This window comes from Mobula birostris, chromosome 5 (assembly GCF_030028105.1).
Source record: "Mobula birostris isolate sMobBir1 chromosome 5, sMobBir1.hap1, whole genome shotgun sequence".
Classification (NCBI taxonomy): Eukaryota; Metazoa; Chordata; class Chondrichthyes; order Myliobatiformes; family Myliobatidae; genus Mobula; species Mobula birostris.
In genome coordinates, this window is record NC_092374.1 from 102,306,428 (window position 1) to 102,331,030 (window position 24,603).

At 44.6% G+C, this 24,603-nt stretch overlaps 1 protein-coding gene across 3 annotated transcripts in view; it reads right to left on the reverse strand.

Moving 5' to 3' along the window:
* The window catches only part of LOC140197933 (RNA-binding protein FXR1-like), a 194,677-nt gene that overhangs the window by 25,885 nt on the left and 144,189 nt on the right, over positions 1 to 24,603 (reverse strand). For all 3 annotated transcript variants that reach the window (XM_072258552.1, XM_072258551.1, XM_072258553.1), the window contains 4 exons: positions 18,921 to 19,014; positions 13,241 to 13,357; positions 12,737 to 12,907; positions 11,491 to 11,569 (listed from right to left, as the gene is read on the reverse strand). In XM_072258552.1, coding sequence (XP_072114653.1) covers positions 11,491 to 11,569; positions 12,737 to 12,907; positions 13,241 to 13,357; positions 18,921 to 19,014 — 461 coding nt within the window. The remainder of the gene's footprint in view (positions 1 to 11,490; positions 11,570 to 12,736; positions 12,908 to 13,240; positions 13,358 to 18,920; positions 19,015 to 24,603) is intronic.

A 24,603-nucleotide genomic window follows, 5' to 3' on the forward strand; every position in this document is an offset into this window, starting at 1 on the left:
AGTGCCTTGTGAGAAAAGTGCAAGTCTTTGGCTCAAGAGTCTTCCGCCAGGAGGCGGAGAGAGGAGAGTACACCACAGTTGGAGATGGTGAGAAGTGGTGAAGAGATGACCGCTAGGTTGATTCAGTGTGCTGTGTGCATGATGTGGGAGGTCAGGGACACTGATAGTGCCTCTGGCTCCTACACCTGTGGAAAATGTGTCCAGATTCAGCTTCTGAAGGATCGTGTTGCAGCACTGGAGAGGCAAATGGATGACCTTAGGTTCATCCGGGAAAACAAGAGTTTTCTGGACAGGACCTACAGTGAGGTTGTTACACCGAGGATACTGGAAGAGAGAAGAGGGGGCGACGATGAGCAAGGAAAGGATGCTTGAAGTACAGGAGACCCCGGGGGATGTGCCTCTCATAAACAGGTTCACCCTCTTGGAAGCTGTTGGGACAGAAGATGATGCCAGCCTGAGAGGCGGTCAGGTCTGCGAGTCAACAATTGGCGCTGAAGCAAAGCCCAGGAGACAGACGTCAGGGAGAGCTGTGGTAGTAGGGGACTCCATAGTGAAAGGTACAGAAAGGAGATTCTGTGGCAACAGGTGAGATTTAAGGATGGTGTGTTGCCTTCCTGGTGCTGGGATCCAGGATGTCACGGACCCATTGCAGGGAATCCTCAAGAGTGAAGGTGAACATCTGGAAGCGGTGGTGCATGTCGGCACAAATGACGTGTGGAAGAAGAGGAAAGACATTCTACAGTGTGACTTCAGAGAACTCAGAAGAAGGCTGAAAAGCAGGACTTCCAGGGTGGTTATCTCCGGTTTGCTTCCAGTTCCTCGTGCTGGAGTGGGCAAGAACAGGGAGATAATGGATCTGAATGTGTGGCTGAGGAACTGGTGCAGGAAGCAAGGATTTACATTCTTGGACTATTGGGGTATGTTTCAGGGTAAGGATGAATTGTACAAAAGGGACGGGTTGCACCTTAATAAGTGGGGCACCAGCATTCTGGCAGGCAGGTTTGCCTCTGCAACACGGGTGTGTTTAAACTAAGTAGTGAGGGGACGGGGACAAACTGGAAATATAAGGATGGAGATAAAGGGAAAGTGAGAATAAGAAAAGTTAAGAAAGACAGCAGAATCAACAGAGCAGAAAGCTCAAGAAGGGATCGTACAGTATGGCCAAGTGAAATAGGAATTGATATGGGAGGTGAGGGGAGTAATGAATTAAAAGTATTGTATATGAATGCATGGAGTATAAGAAATAAAGTAGATGAGCTTGAGGTACAGTTGGAAATTGGTAAGTATGATGTTGTGGGAATAACAGAGACATGGCTTCAAGTGGACAGGGCCTGGGAAATGAATATTCAAGGGTATACGTCCTATCGAAAGGATAGACTGATGGGCAGAGGGGATGGGGTGGCTCTGTTGATGAGGAATGATATTCAGTACCTTGCAAGGGGGGACATGGAATCAGGAGACGTAGAGGCAGTATGGATAGAACTGAGAAATTCTAAGGGTAGAAAGACTCTAATGGGAGTTATCTACAGGCCCCCAAACAGTAGTCTGGATGTAGGGTGTAAGTTGAATCAAGAGTTAAAATTGGCATGTCGCAAAGGTAATGCTACAGTTGTTATGGGGGATTTCAACATGCAGGTAGACTGGAGGAATCAGGTTGGTACTTGACCCCAAGAAAGGACGTTTGTGGAGTCCCTCCGAGATGGATTCTTTGAACAACTTGTACTGGAGCCTACTAGAGAGTATGCAATTCGAGATTTAGTGTTGTGCAATGAACCGTATTTGATCAGGAACCTCAAGGTAAAGGAGCCATTAGGAGGTAGTGCCCATAATAAGTTTTAATCTACAATTTGAGAGGGAGAAGGGAAACTCGGAAGTGTCAGTATTACAGTTGAACAAAGGGAACTATGGTGCTATGTGTGAGGAGCTGGCCAATGTTCAATGGAACAATACCCTAGCAGGGATGACAGTGGAACAGCAATGGCAAGTGTTTCTGGGAATAATGCGGAAGGTGCAGGATCAGTTCATTCCAAAGAGGAAGAAAGATCCTAAAGGGAGTAAGGGGAGGCTGTGGCTGACAAGGGAAGTAATGGACAGTATAAAAATAAAAGAGAAGTATAACATAGCAAAGACGAGTGGAAAGCCAGAGGACTGGGAAACTTTTAAAGAGCAACAGAAGGTAACTAAAAAGGCAATACGCGGAGAAAAAAATGAGGTACGAAGGTAAGGTAGCCAAGAATATAAAGGAGGATAGTAGAAGCTTCTTTAGGTATGTGAAAAGGAAAAAAATAGTTAAGACCAAAACTGGGCCCTTGAAGACAGAAACAGGTGAATTTATTATGAGGAACAAGGAAATGGCAGATGAGTTGAACAGGTACTTTGGATCTGTCTTCACTAGGGAAAACACAAACAATGTCCCAGATATAATAGTGGCCAAAGGACCTAGGGTAATGGATGAACTGAAGGAAATTTATATTAGGCAGGAAATGGTGTTGGATAGACTGTTGGGTCTGAAGGCTGATAAGTCCCCGGGACCTGATGGTCTGCATCCCAGGGTACTTAAGGAGGTGGCTTTTCGTGGACGCATTGGTAATCATTTTCCAACGTTCTATAGATTCAGGATCAGTTCCTGTGGATTGGAGGCTGGCTAACATTGTCTCTCTCTTCAAGAAGGGAGGAAGAGAGAAAACGGAATTATAGACCTGTTAGCCTGATGTCGGTAGTGGGAAAGATGCTGGAGTCAATTATAAAAGATGAAATTACAATACATCTGGATAGCAGTAATAGGATCGGTCCAAATCAGCATGGATTTACGAAGGGGAAATCGTGCTTGACTAATCTTCTGGAATTTTTTGAGGATGTAACTGTGAAAATGGACAAGGGAGAGCCAGTGGATGTAGTGTACCTGGACTTTCAGAAAGCCTTTGATAAAGTCCCACATAGGAGATTAGTGGACAAAATTAGGGCACATGGTATTGGGGGTACAGTACTGACATGGATTGAAAATTGGCTGGCTGACAGAAAACAAAGAGTAGCGATTAACGGGTCCCTTTCGGAATGGCAGGCGGTGACCAGTGGGGTACTGCAGGGTTCAGTGCCGGGACCGCAGCTGTTTACAATATATATTAATGATTTAGATGAGGGAATTAAAAGTAACATTAGCAAATTTGCCGATGACACAAAGCTGGGTGGCAGTGTGAAATGTGAGGAGGACGTTATGAGAATGCAGGGTGACTTGGACAGGCTGGGTGAGTGGGCAGATGCAGTTTAATGTGAGGTTATCCACTTTACATAGAACATAGAATAGTACAGCACAGTACAGGCCCTTCGGCCCACAATGTTGTGCCGACACTCAAACCCTGCCTCCCATATATGCCCCACCTTAAATTCCTCCATATACCTGTCTAGTAGTCTCTTAAACTTCACTAGTGTATCTGCCTCCACCACTGACTCAGGCAGTGCATTCCACGCACTAACCACTGAGTAAAAAAAACCTTCCTCTAATATCCCCCTTGAACTTCCCACCCCTTACCTTAAAGCCATGTCCTCTTGTATTGAGCAGTGGTGCCCTGGGGAAGAAGCGCTGGCTATCCACTCTATCTATTCCTCTTATTATCTTGTACACCTCTATCATGTCTCCTCTATCCTCCTTCTCTCCAAAGAGTAAAGCCCTAGCTCCCTTAATCTCTGATCATAATGCATACTTCCTAAACCAGGCAGCATCCTGGTAAATCTCCTCTGCACCCTTTCCAATGCTTCCACATCCTTCCTATAGTGAGGTGACCAGAACTGGACACAGTACTCCAAGTGTGGCCTAACCAGAGTTTTATAGAGCTGCTTCGCGACTCTTAAAGTATATCCCTCGACTTATGAAAGCTAACATCCCATAATCTTTCTTAACTACCCTATCCACCTGTGAGGCAACTTTCAGGGATCTGCGGACATGTACCCCCAGATCCCTCTGCTCTTCCACACTACCAAGTATCCTGCCATTTACTTTGTACTCTGCCTTGGAGTTTGTCCTTCCAAAGTGTACCACCTCCCACTTCTCCAGGTTGAACTCCATCTGCCACTTCTCAGCCCACTTCTGCATCCTATCAATGTCTCTCCGCAATCTTCCACAATCCTCTACACTATCTACAACACCACCAACCTTTGTGTCATCTGCAAACTTGCCAACCCACCCTCCTACCCCCACATCCAGGTCGTTAATAAAAATCATGAAAAGTAGAGGTCCCAGAACAGATCCTTGTGAGACACCACTGGTCACAATCCTCCAATCTGAATGTACTCCCTCCACCACCACCCTCTGCCTTCTGCAGGCAAGCCAATTCTGAATCCACCTGGCCAAACTTCCCTGGATCCCATGCCTTCTGACTTTCTGAATAAGCCTACTGTGTGGAACCTTGTCGAATGCCTTACTAAAATCCATATAGATCACATCCACTGCACTACCCTCATCTATATGCCTGGTCACCTCCTCAAAGAACTCTATCAGGCTTGTTAGACACGATCTGCCCTTCACAAAGCCATGCTGACTGACCCTGATCAGAACATGATTCTCTAAATGCCCATAGATCCTATCTCTAAGAATCTTTTCCAACAGCTTTCCCACCACAGACGTAAAGGCTCACTGGTCTATAATTACCCAGACTATCCCTACTACCTTTTTTGAACAAGGGGACAACATTCGCCTCCCTCCAATCCTCCGGTACCATTCCCGTGGACAACGAGGACATAAAGATCCTAGCCAGAGGCTCAGAAATCTCTTCTCTCGCCTTGTGGAGCAGCCTGGGGAATATTCCATCAAGCCCCGGGGACTTATCTGTCCTAATGTATTTTAACAACTCCAACACCTCCTCTCCCTTAATATCAACATGCCCCAGAACATCAACCTCACTCATATTGTCCTCACCATCAAGTTCCCTCTCATTGGTGAAGAGAGGGGGGATCTGATTGAAGCGTATAAAATCCTAAAGGGATTGGACAGGCTAAATGCAGGAAGATTGTTCCCGATGTTGGGGAAGTCCAGAACGAGGGGGTCACAGTTTGAGGATAAAGGGGAAGCCTTTTAGGACCGAGATTAGGAAAAACTTCTTCACACAGAGAGTGGTGAATCTGTGGAATTCTCTGCCACAGGAACCAGTTGAGGCCAGTTCATTGGCTATATTTAAGAGGGAGTTAGATATATGGCCCTTGTGGCTAAAGGGATCAGGGGGTATGGAGGGAAGGCTGGTACAGGGTTCTGAGTTGGATGATAAGCCATGATCATACTGAATGGCGGTGTAGGCTTGAAGGGCCGAATGGCCTACTCCTGCACCTATTTTCTATGTTTCTATGTTTTAAGTATTCATTGAGGACCTCGCTCACTTCCACAGCCTCCAGGCACATCTTCCCACCTTTATCTCTAATCTGTCCTACCTTCACTCCTGTTATCCTTTTTTTCTTCACATAATTGAAGAATGCCTTGGGGTTTTCCTTTACCCTACTCGTCAAGGCCTTCTCATGCCCCCTTCTTGCTCTTCTCAGCCCCTTCTTAAGCTCCTTTCTTGCTTCCCTATATTCCTCAATAGACCCATCTGATCCCTGCTTCCTAAACCTCATGTATGCTGCCTTCTTCCACTTTGGTGGTAAGAACAGGAAGGCAGATTATCTAAATGGAGTTAAGTTAGGAAAAGGGGAAGTACGACGAGATCTAGGTGTTCTTGTACATCAGTCACTGAAAGCAAGCATGCAAGTACAGCAGGCAGTGAAGAAAACTAATGGCATGCTGGCCTTCATAAGAAGGGGAATTGAGTACAAGAGCAAAGAGGTCCTTCTGCAGCTGTACAGGGCCCTGCTGAGATCACACCTGGAGTACTGTGTGCAGTTTTGGTCTCCAAATTTGAGGAAGGACATTCTTGCTATTGAGGGAGTGCAGCGTAGGTTCACGAGGTTAATTCCCGGGATGGCGGGACTGTCATATGTTGAAAGATTGGAGTGACTGGGCTTGTATACTCTGGAATTTAGAAGGCTGAGAGGGGATCTTATTGAAACATAAAAGATTATTAAGGGATTGGACACGCTGGAGGCAGGAAACATGTTCCCGCTGATGGGTGAGTCCAGAACCAGAGGCCACAGTTTAAGAATAAGGGGTAGGCCATTTAGAACGGAGTTGAGGAAAAACTTTTTCACCCAGAGTGTGGTGGATATATGGAATGCTCTGCCCCAGAAGGCTGTGGAGGCCAAGTCTCTGGACGCTTTCAAGAAAGAGATGGATCGAGCTCTTAAAGATAGTGGAATCAAAGGTTATGGGGATAAGGCGGGAACTGGATACTGATTGTGGATGATCAGCCATGATCACAGTGAATGGTGGTGCTGGCTCGAAGGGCCAAATGGCCTACTCCTGCACCTATTGTCTATATATAGAGGAATTTAAAGTGGGGGGGGTTATATGGGAGGCTGGGTTTAAGGGATGGCACAACATCGTGGGCCGATTGGCCTGTACTGTTCTATGTTCCATTATAAAAGGTGGTTTAAAGTATGTACACTGTAATGACAGGGGTAGGTGATAACTGGAATGGTTGATCAGATTAACTGAAGAAACTTCTAAGATGGTGAGGTGTTTTTTTTTTAAAAAAAAAAAACCCTATAGTGCTTTCCAGAAGGGAGATTTTGGAAAAGGTGTTGGCAATGATTTTTCCTGCATTTAATGCTAATTACATTTATTCTGTCTACATTCCCAGCAGTTGCTCTGGATTCTACTCCTCAGCTGCAATGTAGAGCAGCCAATTAACCCATCAACCCCACACGTCATTGGGATGTGGGGAGCCCTGAGCACCTGTAGGAAACCACGGGGCCACACGGAGTCACTCAAACTCTACTTGGATAGAGCAGGAGGTGAGGATTGAAACTGGGTCACTGGATCTGAGGCTGCGGCTGTACCTGCTGTACCATTCTCTTCCATCCAGCACTGTCGTATACAGTGAAATGTGTTGTTTGTTGCAATGACCTTGTAGAGCAGCGGTTCCCAACCATTTTTGTTGCCATGAACCAACCATAAGCAAGGGGTCTATGGACATTAGGCTGGGAAGCTCTGCTGCAAAGCATTACACTATCAGCTACGCCACCGTGCCACCCTTTGAAACATCTGATGTCCCACAGTAGAGGCCAAGGAAAATCTTTATATTCTTCAAAGCAAACCCAATGGACTGTTCCTGCACTAGTGCTGTGGCCAGTAATCAATGGCCTATGGTCATGTGCTGGACTCAAACGCACTCCTCCTTCCCTTTCTCCCACGGTCTACTCTTCTCTCCTTTCACATTCTTTCAAGTTCTTTACCACTTTCACTTATCACCTCAGTTTCTCACTTCATACCCCTTCCCCACACACCCACTTTCCCCCTCACCTGGTCACCTTCCAGTTTGTATTCCACCCCATCCCCCACATTCTTATTGTGGCCTTCGCCCCCTTCCCTTCCAGTCCCGATGAAAGGACACAGTCCAAAATGTTGACTGTTTATTCCCTCTCCATAGATGCTGCCTGATCTGCCACGTTTTGTGTGCCGCTCTGCAGAATTTATTGTTTAAGTTAAATCTACTGTTGGGTCTAGAAGCACAGGTACAGGCCAGGTAGAGTGTCTTCTCAGAACCAGATGGCTTTTCCAATAATAGTGGTCATTACTAATGACTACTCTACTGCCCTCAAGAGTACATTGCGTAGAAAGCTAGGCAGGGAGTTAAATGCCGTCTTAAAAATCACCCCAGCCAGAAGCTCTTCAGGGTTTTTAAATGAGAAAACCTTTGTAAAAAGATAGTGCTGTTTAAAGGGCAAAAAGAGTGGATGGAGATTGATGTCTTTCTACCATGTTTGCTCCAAGTCAAAATCCAAATTAACCCACACAGGAAATGATGTAAAAACAGATAATGAACAGGAAGTGACATATGTACAAAAATAACTGGATACCAAACGAATGACACCTCTAAAAGCAGAGTACTCCCTGCCTGACATTCATGTCAAGCTTAACTAGTGAAACTAAAAGTCAAATGATCATTTCAATAAGTCTTTAGCAAAAGTCTCAGACTGATCTTGAAAACAGCCTTACTGCAGTTCTCACTTCAAAAATGTGGTTCTTGATGACACATTTGCTCGTGGTAATTTCTGATGAGCAGAGCAGTCACACCCAGAATGATGAATGTGAGGTACCTCTGAAGTGAGTTGTGCTCTCTTGATATGTCTTCGAGCTCACTGTAGTCCTCACAGTCAAGAAAGAACAGAGTTCACTTTGGAACTTTAGCTGGGGAGAAGTACCTGCCTTATCATGAACTGCGTACCTTCTGCATTCACCTGTCTTTGACAAAGATTCAGTTTGCCTGATTCAGTTGTACTGCTGTGAGATTGCTTACAAATGTGTTACCACTACAAAGGCCATCTTTGGCTACTCCTACAGTCTTCTCTTTCATAGGGTCTGAAATGACTGACACAAATTCTTCAGGACATTAGTCTTAAATGCACAGACAATGGGCTGATGAGCACCAGAGGCAGGCTTCACCCAATATGATGCAACCTAGGTCCAGTCGTTGTGCATAGGGTACATTATGCCAACCATTGTGTATACCTTACCTGCACAGATGGTGCCTCTGCCAAGTTACAGGGGAATTTCAAGAGCCAAGGGGGATCTTGTCAGTTATGTCCTTAAGTTGCAAATGATTGTGTACTGCTCCAAGGCTTGGGAATTCATTCCTGTTCTTGTGAATATAGTTGAAGTTAATGAGCAGATCTCCCCTCCTATTGACTCCACGACAAATCCACCGGCTCTGCTTCTGGTAACTTCTGATGTTCCAGAACGTGTCCTTAGAGGTACTGGGAAGTAGCTACATCTGTTGGATGCTCAGCTGGCTTCCGCCCTGCTCTGGGTATGCTGGAAGCAGTAGCCCAAGGTGCTGGGCCAGAATTTACAGCTGTATCTGGCTATAAGTCATCTGAAGTGTCAATAGGTTCTTGGCTCAGTTTCCTAGAGAGCACTGGTGCTTGCTACATCATGCCTATTTGTGTACAACAAAAATATTGTTACTATTTCTCCAGTTCTCCTTGCTACCCTCCCCAGATTCTCCACCACTATCCTGGTGATTGTCTTGTCCACATTTGGACCGATTCTGCCTCATGGAACCTCTGGTCACTCAGCATCTCACTCAAACTATTGTCCAATGGTGATTTATCACCGAGGCTTGGTGCAGCTGGTTCTGTTACAGATAGCTTCTGTTGAAAGGTGAGCCACTGAAGCACCTGGCGCACCGTTGAGCCCTGGTGTGTGGTGAACACCCATGCACTTCTCAATTTCTACATTAAATGAAGGCTCGTCTTTCTTTGGGTTTGAATCTGAAACAGAAGGTGCAGGTTCAGAAGGACTGGGGAAAATATTTGGTGTGAAGCATGACAGGAAGCTGTTTCCAACCTTTGCCTGCTGCTTTGATTTTATCCTCTGACAAGCAACCATGTTGTATTAAGAGGACTTGCACCAAAAGGTCGGTTCTTCAGTCACACCTTCCAAAAGAGATGATCACCAATGCAAGTCAGCTGCTGCTTCATTCACCTTTGCCTCCGCTACTCCTTGAGTGGACTCAATGTAGCTTTCCACGCTTAGCGCACACAGCTCTCATTCCTGCCGCTTCAGCTCTGGAACACCTATGCTAGGCGTGGTTTTACTTGAGCACTTGGCAACCAATATTGCTGGGGTCAGAAACTGACATTGTAGTACGCGGCGTTCAGATGCATCTCCAGTCTGATGATGATTTATCTTTTTACTCTTTTGTCTTCGCAGTACATTGCGTACAAAGCTAGGCAGGGAGTTAAACACCTTCTCAAAAATTACCCCAGCTGGAAATTTACTTCGAGGTTTTTAAATAGGCAAATTTTTGTTGAAAGACATTGCTGTTTCAAAGGCAAATAAAGAATGGATGACGATGGATGTCTTACGACTGTTTACTCCGTCAAAATTCAAATTAACCCGCACAGGAAATGTAAAAAGAAACTTACCAACAGGAAGTGATGTTTGTACAAAATGAGCTGCATAGAAAACAAACAGAGCCTAAACAGGTAGAACAACTATACTGTAAAATGACTCCTTATTAACCAAATTTAAATGCATAGTGGAGGATTTTAAATTTGGTTGCTGGGTTGTTTGCCCAGTGCTCTGGATTACCTGCTTGTACATTATTGTACCACCGCTTCTGACTGGGCAGAAGCTTCACTCCTGCAGTCAGGTAAAGCTCCCCCAAGCAGGCAAAACCTGGTGCAGATTGTCAGTGGGTAAAACCATGGCAGATAGACAAAAGCTCATCCATCTTATCTCAAGAATTACAGAGAATTTAAGATGGAAATTAAGCAGAGGACTGGACACTGATCACAGAGTTAGGGGGCAGTTGGCAAAAAGAAGCAATGTTGGCCTTCCTGAGAAAGCTGGAATACAAAGACCTAGAAGTTATACTTCAGTTAGGAGCCTGAATGGGCCACATATGGGGCATCATTTAATCCTGAGCATTACACCCTAGAGGGGCAGAGTGAACGTTCACCTGAATGCTTAAATGAAGGTTTATCTGCGTGCGAGGACAGGTTTAATTGGTGAACTGATGATGAGGCAGGAAGTGGGTTAAAGTTGGTGAAAGGGGAAGAAACAGAGTTTAACATTAGAGCAGACTCTTCAGGCGTAATTGTCAAAGTGATGTCAGGGTGGTAAGGTAGCACAGCAGTTAGTGTAATGCTTTACAGCACCAGTGATCGGGGTTCAATTCCCACTGCTGTCTGTACGGAGGTTGTATTTTCTCCCCGTCTCCCCGTGGCTGTATGTTTCCTCTGAGTGCTCCAGTCTCTTGCCACATCCCAAAGGTGTACGGGTTAGTTAGTGAGCTGTGGGATTGCTATGCTGGTCACAAAAGCATGACAACACTAGTGGGCTGTCCCCAGCACACTCAGACTGTGTTGGTTATTAACACAAACATTTCACTGTGTATTTTGATCTACAAGTGACAAAGCAAATTGATATGTCTGTCTATAAGCAGACAAATTTAAAGTGTAAAATTTATACATTCTTTCATAATAAATGTGCCTAGAATCTTGAATCTTTGAATCCTCCCAATTATAATCAGTGGAAACCTGGACTATCCCTCAAAGGGCTGGAAATTTCAAACCAAACTTGGAAGATGTTTGCTTCAAAGCAGAGTTGGAAGATGTTATATGACCCCAAGTGTTAAGAGCATTAGGGGGCATATAGCAAAGAGAAAGCATCTCTGAATGAAAGAGGGGGCTGAAAGAGCTGAATAACAGATCACAGCAATAAAGAGTGCTCCAAAAGGTCACCAGTGTGTTTTCTGAAAACAATGGAGGTTTGGGAACATAGGAGAGAATCATCTCCACTTCCTACTCTAACTCCCTGACAAAAGACAAGCCTTCCATCCAGTTTATAAAGCGTGAATGATTACCGATGGAGCGAAGAAATGGGTTTTGAGAAACACTTACCAACCAGGCTGCGTGGCACTTGGACCGAATTTTCCGAGAATTCTAGATAGCCTCTAGCCTGTTTCACTGCTTCGGGTGTCTGGGGGAAGATAGGAAAGTCTTTTAGAGCACTACAGCAAACAGAGACCTCATCTAGTCCATGCAGAACTACTCTGCCTAGCCCTACTGACCTGCAACTGGACCATAAGCCCTCCATATTCCTCCCATCAGAAGACCACAAGACATAGGAGCAGAATTAGGCCATTTGGTCCATCGACTTTACTCCGCCAATCAAGGGTGATCCTTGACTCCCTTCCTTAGCCCCACTCCCCAGCCTTCTCCCCGTGACCTTTAAAGTTGCAGCCAATCAATAACCTATCAATTTCCACCTTAAGTACACCCAGTGAGCTGGCTTCCACAGATCCATGTACTTATCTAAACTTCTCTTAAATGCTGAAATCAAAGCTGCATTTATCACTTCAGGTTCTCTATTTCACCTTTCATCTTTAACCCATGGCCTAAGTAACCTCAGTGGAAAAGGCATACTTGCATTTATCCTATCTATAGCCCTCATGATTTGGTATACCTGTTGCAACACTGTAGTAATTGGGGCATTATTGTGGTAATTGAAGGGTGCTGTGGGGCCATGGGGATGAGAGGAAGATACAACGCGGTAGTGGTCATTAGACAATGATTAGGAGTTTCATCCAAAACCCTTCCTACTTCCCAATACAGGAGCAGCTGGAAGCAGAGTGATGCCAGATCTGAATTACTCTGATCAGACTTCCATAAAAGAATGGAGAGAGTTAACATGGGCAAAGTTGTTTTTAAAATATCAAACCTGACCTGATACACATTCCCAATAATAGCTCCAATTCAGGAGGAATCTACAAGAGGTTGTGAGGGGTTAAGACTGAATGGTGAAGCAGACTCGATAGGCTGACTGGTCTTGTGCTCCTGTGCGGAGATGTACGATATGCTCTTATAAGGAGTGAATGAGGTGAGTAACAGGTACATTTATTGGGAAGCTGAATACATTAAAGGAATTGTGATGGAGGTCAAGGGTGGGGGACAGCTAGTAAGAAAGTAAGGGCTGAAGACTAAGGTCTAACCTGTAAAATAACTTATCAATTATTGCCACAGATCATATCCCTGGGACTGTGTTGCTAAAAGACTTAGAATGACTAGCAATTCTAATCGGATTTTACAAGTAAAGTGCAAACTTGACAGCTGATGGGTTACAGACGTAGACAACCTGCTGCCTCACCTCTCCATAAATTCGGAACGTGCAAGTGTCTTCGTCGAGTTCAATTGCAGTCACCCCAGGAACCTTCCTGGCCTGCTGAATGTTGGCACCATGTGTTCCGATGGCAAGTCCCATCAAATCCTCGCGGACACTGAACTCCTCCTGGAATGCAGCTGCCAGTTGCTTGGTGGTCTGCAGGAGGCGAGAGTGAGATATTACTCATATTAAGTCAATATACTAGCCCATGGAGTCACATGTCTTTGGGATGTGGAAGGAAGCTGGAGCACCCAGGAGAAACCCATGTACCCAAAGGGAGACAATGAAAACTCCACATGCACTGCTGGAGGTTGGGATTGAATCTGCTAATTATGGGAATGGACCCTGTTTCATCAGGACTGTAAAGTGTTAGGCTAAACGCAACACTATCGTGCTCCCTTTTGTCTTGGCAGTGTACTGCTGCTTCACGCAACCACCTTCCTGCAAGGTTACCAATCCCCAAGCATCAGATCCAGTTCCTCTTCTCACCTCAAGGTGTTTAGTGGCCTCCTCATTTCGAGACATCAGCATCAGTTTGGTACGAATACTGCGGAAGTGCATGTCGCTCAGCAAGCCTGCACGCTTCACGGTCGACTCATTTATGGACTGAGGGATTGACAAGATGCACGTTACGTCAAAGACACACAGAGGCAGTTTCCCCCATTTGCTTACGAATGGGGTACAAGAATACAAAGGAAGTGGCAAACAAGAAGAAACCCAAAGCTTAGCTCTCATTTATCCTGCACTTGAGTTCTTTTAACCTCAGATCGCCAATGTCCACTTTCACCCTCAGAACTAAAAAAAACAGAAATGCTGGAAACACTCAGGACAAGCAACACCTTTGGAGGATGTAGAGGGAGAACATTCCAGGTCATTGACCTTCCAGCCAAAATTCCTTTTTCACAGATGTCACCTTTTCCACTTGCCAAGTGCCGCCAATAATTTCTGCTCAGTTCCAGCACCTTCAGTAAAGATTCTGTGGCAGCTATTTACACATCCCAAGAGCCCATTTTTGCTCATTACAAAATGTTGTGGGTACTATAGTCTGAAATTAAACAGAATTAACAATTCAGAAAAGTTTTTTTTTGGAGCTTGCAGACCTGAAACACCGCTATCTCTAGAAATCATAAACACAAGAGATTCCGCAGTTGCTGGAGATCCAGAGCAACACACACAGAATTAAACAGTCTACCCTTAGACCATAATACACAGGAACAAAATTAGGCCATTCAGACCACTGAGTCTGCCCCACCATTCCATCATGGCTGATTCCAGATCCCACTCAACCCCATACACTTACCTTCTTGCCACATCCTTTAAAATGCCCTGACCAATCAGGAAAATAGCAACTTCCGCCTTAAATATACCCATGGACTTGGCCTCCACCGCAGTCGGTGGCAGAGCATTCCACTGATTCACTACTGTCTGGTTAAAAAAATTCCTCTTTACCTCTGTTCTAAAAGGTTGTCGCTCAATTTTGAGGCTGTGCCCTCTAGACCTGGATAACCCTACCATAGGAAACATCCTCTCCACATCCACCCATCTAGTCCTTTCAACATTCGGTAGGTTTCAATGAGATCCCTCCGCATTCTAATTTCCAGTGAATACAGGCTCAATGCTGTCAAACGCCTCTCACAGGTTAATCGTTTCATTCCCGGAATCATCATTGTAAATCTCCTCTGTATTCTTTCCAATGACAGCACATCCTTTCTGAGATATGCGGCCCAAAACTGTTGAGAATACTCCAAGTGCAGCCTGACTAGTGTCTTATAAAACCTCAGCATTATCTCCTTGCTTTTATATTCTATTCTCCTTGAAATAAATGCCAACATTGCATTTGCCTTCTTTACCACAGACTCGACCTGTAAATTAACCTTCTGGAAGTCTTGCATGAAGACTCCTAAGTCCCTTTGCACCTCTGATGCTTGAACCTTCTCCCCATTTAGTTAATAGTCTACAGTATTGTTCCTTTTACCGAAATGCATTATCATACATTTCCCAACACTGTATTCCAGGGGTCCCCAACCTTTTCTGCATTGCGGACCGGTTTAATATTGACAATATTCTTACGGACCAGCCGACCGTGGGGGGGGGGGGTAGGGTTGCCAATGGATAAGAGTAGCAGTCAAATGCGTTTTTTACCCGGGAAGACTACAATGGCCATGAAGCCTTGCGTGGGCACCAGTGCATGCGCGTCGTGACCCGCTGATTCCCGCCCTGCAGCAAATCCTTTTTGGCGATTCTGTTCGTGAGGGTGGGTATTAATCACTACTGGAATATAGGCGATAAGTGGGTAATACACTCAATTTTGTTTCTAAAAGGGCTTATCTAACGAATTTAATATTAAACACACAGCGCGTATTTTCCTCACATGAATACAGTGATAAGTCAATTATCAGGGGAGAACAGGGGAGCTTGAAGTGTTGAACGAACTTCCAGTAGAAGTGGTAGAGGCAGGTTCGATATTATCATTTAAAGAAAAATTGGATGGATATATGGACAGGAAAGAAATGGAGGGTTATGGGCTGAGTGCAGGTCGGCGGGACTAAGTGAGAGTAGCGTTCGGCACGGACTAGAAGGGCCGACATAGCCTGTTTCCGTGCTGTAATTGTTATAGGGTCACTTATAAGTCAATAGTATCATAATGTTTTAAGTAACATTTGAATATTAAACACACAGCACATATTTTCCCCGTATAAATATATAAAATCATTGCAACACACCAATATCGCTGAATCAGTGGGAGCCCTGGGATTGTTTCCCTGCAACAACACCGTCCTATTGAGGGGTGATGGTAGACAGCGATTCTCGAAGGGGGTTCCATGTGTCCAGTCTATTCCGCAATTTAGTTTTCGTTGCATTCATTGCAGAAAACTCCACTTCGCAGAAAAATGTTGGAAATGAAAGCAACGTTTTCAGTGCTTTCGTAGCTATCTCAGGATATTTAGCCTTGACTTTGATCCAAAGTGCCGACAGAGATATTATGTCAAACATACTTTTCACCCCGTCGTCATTTACAAGCTCGAAGAGTTGATCTCCTTCCCACCCTGACACAGAAGACGCGCGGGTCACAATCTCGCATGCGTAATGGCTGATCAGTGGCCGTGACAGGGAATGAGGAAAGGTGCAGCTGACTCATATCGCCAAATCAGATTGCTTCCCCGGTAGCGCACGCTCCGCGGCCTGGTGGTTGGGGACCGCTGCTGTATTCCATCTGCCACTGTTTTACCCATTCTTCCAATTTGTCTAAGTCATTCTGCAATCACATTTTTTCCTCAGCACTACCTACCTCTCTACCTATCTTCAAAGCCATCAATTCCATTCTCCAAATCATTGACAAACAATGTGAAAAATAGCAGTCCCAATACTGACCCCTGAGGAACATCATTAGTCACCAGCAACCAACCAGAAAAGGCTCTTTTATTCCTACTCGCTGCCTCTTGTCTATTAGCCATTCCTTTATCCATGCCAGTACCTTTCCTGTAATGCCATACAATTTTATCTTGCGAAGCAGCCTCAAATGTGGCACCTTATCAAATGCCTTCTGTAGATCCAAGTAAATCCAAGCATCTCGGTTTGAAACGTCACGTTTAGTCCCTCCCATAGATGCTTCCTGACCTGGTGAATTCCTCCAGCATTGTCTGTTGCATGAAAATAGTTTTGTTTTACGCAGAGAGTGGTGGCTATTTTAGCAATTTCTAAATTGCTTAATCAGACAGATGAAGTATCCTGATGGGGATCTCAGCCTGAAACATTATATGTTTATTCCACTTCGTAGATGCTACCTGACCTGCATTTTGTGTGAATCTCAACACGTTTGCCCCACAAAGTTGCTGCATTGCCTGTTTCTTCACCTATCTCATTAGCACCCTCTCTCTGTATTTTACCCAACGGTAGTCTCCATCCTGCACAACTGTTTCCTCCCTAATTTTATAACTTATCATTTGTGCCACTACCTCCCTGTCATGGTGACAGAACTTCACCGACCTGAAACTTTCAATGTTTATCTCTACAAAATGAGCTGGTCCTCCTGCAGCCTCACAATTTTATTTCCATTTCTCTGGGTTAATCTCCTGTACAGATAATCAGATAGACAGATAATCCACTAGGTTTCTGCTGCTCTTGAACAGAATGCCTGAGGCCACTCTGCATAAACTTATTTTCTTGCAAAAGGGCCAGGATGTATTACAGCACAAACCACACTTGGTCATTTAAAGCCCAAGGCATACAGATCCTCAATGGATGGAAGACCAACACCCTCGGGAATATACACTCAGTTGCCACTTTTATTAGGTGGACCTGTTTGTTAATAAAATAAGATATAGGAGCAGAATTAGGATATTCGGCCCATCGGGTCTGCTCCGTAATTTCACTTTCAGCCCCATTCTTCTACCTTCTTTCCGTAACATTGTTACCTCAGCACTACTACCTACCCCTCCACCTGTCTCCATATCATCTGCAAACTTTGCCACAAAGTACCATTAATCTAAATCATTGACAAAAAATGTGAAAAGTAGCAGTCCCAATACTGACCCCTGAGGACTACTAGTCACTAGCAAGCCAATGAGAAAAGGCCCCCTTTACTCCCACTCACTGCCTCCTGCCCATCAGCCATTCCTCTACCCATGCCAGTATCTTTCCTGTAACCCCATAGGATTTTATCTTATTAAGCAGCCTCATCTATGACACCTTATCAAATGTCTTCTGAAAATCCAAGTAAATGACATCCACTACCTCTCCTTTGTCCTCCCTGCTTGTTACTTCCTCCAATAACAAATTTTTCAGCAAAATTTTCCTTTACAGAAACCATGCTGACACACAAGCAGGTACCATCTACAACTTGGCCGGGGGTGACATCACAACTGAACACAGCCCATGTGCTTCAGCACAAGGAAAATTCTCTGTGGGGAAAATGGCAAAGGTCCGCAGAGAGCAGGCATCAAACTGTACTCCCTCCACGGAGTCTATATCACTGCTCTGTGCTGTATAAACATCTAACCATGGGAAGATCTCAACCTGCTCATTCAATAGTGCAGCATAGCAACAGGCCATCCAGCCCATGAGATCAATGGCAAATTACGCTCATGCTACTTTCCTACAGATAACTGACACCCCTCTATGCCCTGTATTCTACATGCCCATCTAAATTAAATTTAATGCCATTATTGTGTCTGCTCCCTAAATTTCCCTGGCAGCCCACTCCAGGCACCAATAACTAACCAAATGTATAGGACATTGCAGCATCGTACATCCTTCAGCCCACAAAGGTGTGCTGATCTTTTAACTTATTCCAAGGTCAATCTAACCATTCCCTCCAACATGACCCTCCATTTTTCTATCATCCATATGCCTATCTAAGAGTCTCTTGAATGTATCTGCCTCTACCACCGCCAATGGGAGCGCATTCCACACACCCACAACAGTGTAAAGTACCTCTGACATCCGCCCTAATACTTTCCTCCAATCACTTTAAAATTATGCTCATATTAGCCCTTAATGCCCCTGTCTCACACATCCTTTAAAGTTCACCCCCCCCCAACTTAAAGTCATGGTCTCTAGTATTTGATATCTACCTATTTATTCATTGAGAGAGTGCTGAATAGGCTCTTTGAGCTGTGCTGCCCAACAATTCCCTGATTTAACCCCAGACTAACCACAGGACAATTTACAATGACCAATTAACCAATTAGCATCTTTGGACTGTCAAAGGAAACTAGAGCACCCAGAAAAAACCCACACTTTCACAGGGAGAATGTACTACTCCTTACAGACAGCGGTGGGAATTGAAGCTGGTTGGTGGTACTGTAAAGTGTCATACTAAGGACTACGGTATCATGCTGTCCCACCTAGGGAAAAGCTTCTGACTTCCTCTTTTATTAACCTGTATCAGGTCTTCCCCCTCAGTCTCTGACACTCCGGAGAAACCAGCCCAAATTTATCCAACCTCTCCTTGCTCTAATTCAGGCAGCAACCTGGTGAATGTCCTCTGCATCCTCTCCAGAGCTTCCACATCCTTCCTGCAATGAGGTGACCTGAGTGGCACACAATTCTCCATATGCAGCCCAATCCAAAGTTAAAGGAGAACTAATCCATGCTTGTTGGCCAAAAGAAAGGAGCTGGTCAGCACACAACTTGAGTAGTCAGTGGAATTAAATCAACATGCTCTTACCAGCAGGACCAGCTCGTTACTGGCAGTGTTGTACACGATGGAGTGTGCTCCAACAGCCTTCTTGAAATCCTTGTGGGCATTCTCATTTGCGCAGCTGTAAGAGTAACCAGACTGGATGGGCAGTGAAGTTCAAAAACAAAAATATCCCGTTCCACAGCATCACTCCAGATCTACAAGACCATAACTCTAAAACATAGGAGCAGAATTAAGCCATATGGCCCATTGAGTCTGTTGCTCCACTGTATCATGGCTGATCTATTATCTCTCAGCACCATTCACCTGATTTTTCCCCAGAACCTGCGACACCCTGACTAATCAAGAACCCACCAACATCCCCTTTAAATATACCCAATGAGTTGGCCTCCACAGCCATCAGTGGCAATGAATTCCATAGATTCATTGAAAAGAAATACCTCTCATCTGTTCTAAAGGGATGCCCTTGCATTGTGAGGTTGTGCCCTTTGATCCTAAAATCCCAATATAGGAAACGTCCTCTCCATGTCCATTCTGTCCCTGGGCCTTTCAATATTCAAAAGTTTCAAGTATTCACCCTGTGAAACTCCACCATAGAATCTGAAGCTCTACCCTAATTGCTTTGAAAGGTAGCAAGATGATAGGAGAGGTAAAACAAAATTGGTTTAAACACCCTTTTATGTCAGCCCATGTATCAGGGTCCTACTGCAAGGTCTCAACCCGAATGTCCATTTCCCTCCACAGATTCTGCCTAACTTGTGTTCCTTAGTTTGATTGTGCAGAGACAGAGGCACTGGGGTGAAATAGCAGTTTTAGAGCTTCCCAGTCACCCAGGAAACCAACAGCAACATATTACCTTCCCATAGTTCAAAGGCCAACACACCATTAGCCCTATGGTTGAGCTTATTACAGTGTGGTAAAATCACAGGAACAAGCTCACCCAGGAGGCTAACAGTACAGTGGCCATTGTTATCGTGTGGGAAAATCACTACGACCAATTTTAAATGAACTTAACGAACTACAGATTTCATGATCTTCTGAAGGACTTGACGGACTTAACTCTCAAGCAAACAGGTATGGCACCTTTAAGCAGACGAAGGTTCATGGCCATGGACGGAAGTGAGGTGGGGAGTCCACGTCAGGCTGAAACACAGAAGAATGAGAACCCCTCGACCCAGCATCTTGTTACTAAGTGTGTAGTCACTGGAGAACAAAATTGAGGGCATTTTTGCTTTATGAAATGTAAATGAGAAATGTGTTTTATGCTTTACTGAAACATGGCTTACTCCCAGCATGCCAGATACAGCGTTCAGACCAGAAGGCTTCTTGATACACAGGATGAAGTGAACTGCTAACTTGGAAAAGCAAATGGTGGAAGCGTGTTTCATGATAAGCACTTTGTAGTGCTCCGATGTGGCAGTTTTGTTGAACTCACGTTCCTGCAACCTTGAACCCCTAATGATCAAATGCCGTCCATTCTATTTATAAAGAGTACTCTGGGATCCTGACTTTAGTTTACGTACCACCAGTGTCCGACTATAATCAAGCACTTGAGATACTGCATGATGCTGTCACCAAACAAGAAACAGTCCATCCCAATGCATTTCATGTAATGAAGGGGATTTCAATCAGGCTTCTTGAAAGGACTGCCCAATTACCATCAGCATATAACCTGTAGCACCAGAGGTTCCAACAGACTACACCACTGTTATACTAAGATAAGGAACACCCAGACCACATTTCAGGAAAGCTGATCACTTGGCTGTCCTTCTCCTACCTGCATACAGGCAGAGGCCAAAGAGCAAAGTCCCAGCGATTAGGACAATAAAGAGGTGGTCGCAGGAGGCTGTAGAGTGGCTACAGGATCGCTTTGAGTCGGTAGATTGGGCCGTGTTCAAGGACTCAATTGTGGATCTGAATGAATACAACACGGATGTCAAGGACTTTATAGAAACTGTTATAGACGAGTGTGTTCCCACAAAATCTTTCAGAATCTTCCTCAACCAGAAGCCCTGGATGAACCATGAGATCGGCAATCTTTTGAGGGCCAGATAAGAAGCAATCAAGTCTGGCAACCAAGTTAGAGATGTCCAGGTACAATCTCTAGAAAGCCACCTCACAGGCAAAATGGCAATACCGGACTAAGCTTAATCAATTGTGGCAGGGCTCAAATACTATCACCTCTTAGAAAGTGAAATCAAGCAACATAGGTGACAACTAGGCTTCACTTCTAGGTGAGCTTAATGCCTTCTGTGCTCGCTTGGACCATCAAAATATGAAGGAAACGTCATGAACTCCCACATCCCCCGCTGATCCTGTGATTTCAATCTCTGAGATGTGCGAGCATCCTTCAGGAGGATGAACCTATGGAAAGGATCCAGCCCGGATGGGGTAACCTGGCTGGATACTAAAGACCCATACAGATCAACTCACTGAGATCTTTAACCTTTTGTTTTGCCAGTCTGAGGTACCCGCAGGCTTCACTTACAGTTGAAGTCAGAAGTTTACATGCACCTTAGCCAAATACATTTAAACTCAGTTTTTCACAGTTCCTGACATTTAATCCTGGAAAACATTCCCTGTCTTAGGTCAGTTAGGATCACTATTTTAAGAATGTGAAATGTCAGAATAGTAGAGAGAATGATTTATTTCAGCTTTTATTTCTTTCGTCACTTTCCCAGTGGGTCAGAAGTTTACATACACTTTGTCAGTATTTGGTAGCATTGCCTTTAAGTTGATTAACTTAGGTCAAACATTTTGGGTAGTCTTCCACAAGCTTCTCACAGTAAGTTGCTGGAGTTTCGTTCCATTCCTCCAAACAGAACTGGTGTAACTGAGTCAGGTTTGTAGGCCTCCTTGCTCGCACACGCTTTTTCAGTTCTGCCCACAAATTTTCTATTGGATTGAGGTCAGAAAATGATGTCAAGTCTGGTTCATCCTTGGGAACAATTTTCAAACGCCTGAAGGTACCATGTTCATCTGTACAAACAATAGTACAGAAGTACAAACACCACAGCACTACGCAACCATCATACTGCTCAGGAAGGAGACGCATTGTCTCCGAGAGATGAATGTACTTTGGCACGAAAAGTGCAAATCAATCCCAGAAGAACAGCAAAGGACCTTGTAAAGATGCTGGAGGAAACAGGTAGACAAGTATCTATGTCCACAGAAAAACGAGTCCTATATCGACATAACCTGAAAGGCTGCTCAGCAAGGAAGAAGCCACTGCTCCAAAACTGCCATAAAAAAGCCAGACTACAGTTTGCAAGTGCATATAGGGACAAAGATAAGCGGAAGGAGAAGATGGCAGCGTGATGCAGCTTGCAGTGGCCACTCTGGTGAATGGTATCTGTTATCTGTCAAATAGGGTGCCGTGTACAATCCTGATTTGATGGAAACAGAGGTGAGAGCACGGAGGAACATCTGGTGAAACTTCTGAAGTGCCTGCTTCACTGCCGCTGCTACTGTGTGATCCAGGATCTCCGGAGGGGAAGGCCCCGAGTCCTCGGTTTTGCTTGTAGCGGCCGGGGTGGGGTCGAAGTGCTCGGCGGTGGATGGTGTTCGGTGTCGGAGGGCTGGGTGGAGGCTCGAAGTTTTCGGACGGACTCAAGAGTTGGCTGCGGTCAGGTACTTCCAATGCATCAGCAAGTTTGTGGCGCTTGGGGGTTCATGGCAGGGTGAGTTTCTCCTTTCTACCGTCCGCGTGAGACAATGGGTCTATCGGGACTTGAGACTTTTTTTTTACCGTGCCTACGGTCTGCTCTTTATCAAATTACGGTATTGATTTGCACTGTTGTAACTATATGTTATAATTATGTGGTTTTGTCAGTTTTAGTCTTGGTTTGTCCTGCGTTTCTGTGATATCTTTCTGGAGTAACATTGTATCATTTTTTAATGCATGCATTTCTAAATGACAATAAACAAGGACTGAGTGTCCTCATAATCTAATCTAATCTAATATTACTTTTTGGAGAAATGTCCTCTGCTCTGATGAAACAAAAATTGAACTGTTGGGCCATAATGACCGTCGTTATGTTTGGAGGAAAAAGGGTAAGCCGAAGAACACCATCCCAACCATGAAGCATGGGGGTGCTTTGCTGCAGGAGGGACTGGTGCACTTCACAAAATAGATGGCATCATGAGGAAGGAAAATTATGTGGATATACTGAAGCAACATCTCAAGACATCAGCCAGGAAGTTAAAGCTCCGTCGCAAATGGGTTTTCCAAATGGACAATGACCCCAAGCATACCTCCAAAGTTGAGGCAAAATTGCTTAAGGACAACAAAGTCAAGGTATTGGAGTGGACATCACACGGCCCTAACCTAAATCCCACAGAAAATTTGTGGGCAGAATTGAAAAAGCATGTGCGAGCAAGGAGGCTTACAAACCTGACTCAGTTACACCAGTTCTGTCTGGAGGAATGGAACAAAATTCCAGCAACTTACTGTGAGAAGGCTACCCAAAACGTTTGACCCAAGTTAAACAATTTAAAGGCAATGCAACCAAATACTAACAAAGTGTATGTAAACTTCTGACCCACTGGGAAAGTGATGAAAGAAATAAAAGCTGAAATAAATCATTCTCTCTACTATTATTCTGATATTTCACATTCTTAAAATAATGTAGTGATCCTAACTGACCTAAGACAGGGAATGTTTTCTAGGATTAAATGTCAGGAACTGTGAAAAACTGAGTTTAAATGTATTTGGCTAAGGTGCCTGTAAACTTCTGACTTCAACTGTATACCAGTGCCCAAGAAGAATGTGGTAACCTGCCTCAATGACTATTATCCAGTATCAACTATATCAGTGATGAAATGTTTTGTGAAGTTGGTGATGAAACATTAACTCCTGCCTGAGAAGTGACTTGGATCTGCTCCAATTTTCCTACCCATGTAACAGATCAATAGCAGGTGCCTTCCCATTGGCTCTTCTCTCAACGCTGGAATATCTGGACAGCAAAGTTGCATACATCTTTATTGACTACAGCTCGGCATCAACTTCACCATCCCCTCAAAACTAATCAATAAGCTTCAAGACCTTGGCCTCAATACCTCCTTGTGCAATTGGACCCTTTATTTCCTCACTTGCAGACCCCAGTCAGTTTAGATTGCAACATCTCCTCCACAATCTCCATCAGAAGTGCACCACAAGGCTCTGTGCCATATTCAAGTTTGCTGACGACACCACTGTTGCTGGCCTAATCAAAGGTGGTGGTGACTCAGTGTACACGAGGGAGATTGAAAATTTGGCTGAGTGGTGTCACAACAACCTCTCCCTCAAAGTCAGCAAGACCAAGGAGCTGATTACTGACTTTATGAGGAGGAAACCAGAGGTCCATGAGCCAGTCCTCAAAGGATGACAAGTGGAGAGGGCCACCAACTTTAAATTCTTCGGTGTTATTATTTTGGAGGACCTGCCCACCACACATGTGCAATACTGCAGCACATCTACTTCCTTATGAATTTGCCAAGGTTTGGCATGACACCTAAAACATTGACAAATTTCTATAGATGTGTGGTGGAGAGTATGTTAACTGGCTGCATCACAGTCTGGTATGGAAACACCAAAGCCCTTGAACAGAAATCCTACAAAAGGTAGTGGATATGGCCCAGTCCATCACAGGGAAAGCCCTCCGCACCATTGAGCACATCTACATGGAGCACTGTCACAGGAAAGCAGCGTCCATCATTGGGAAACACTAAC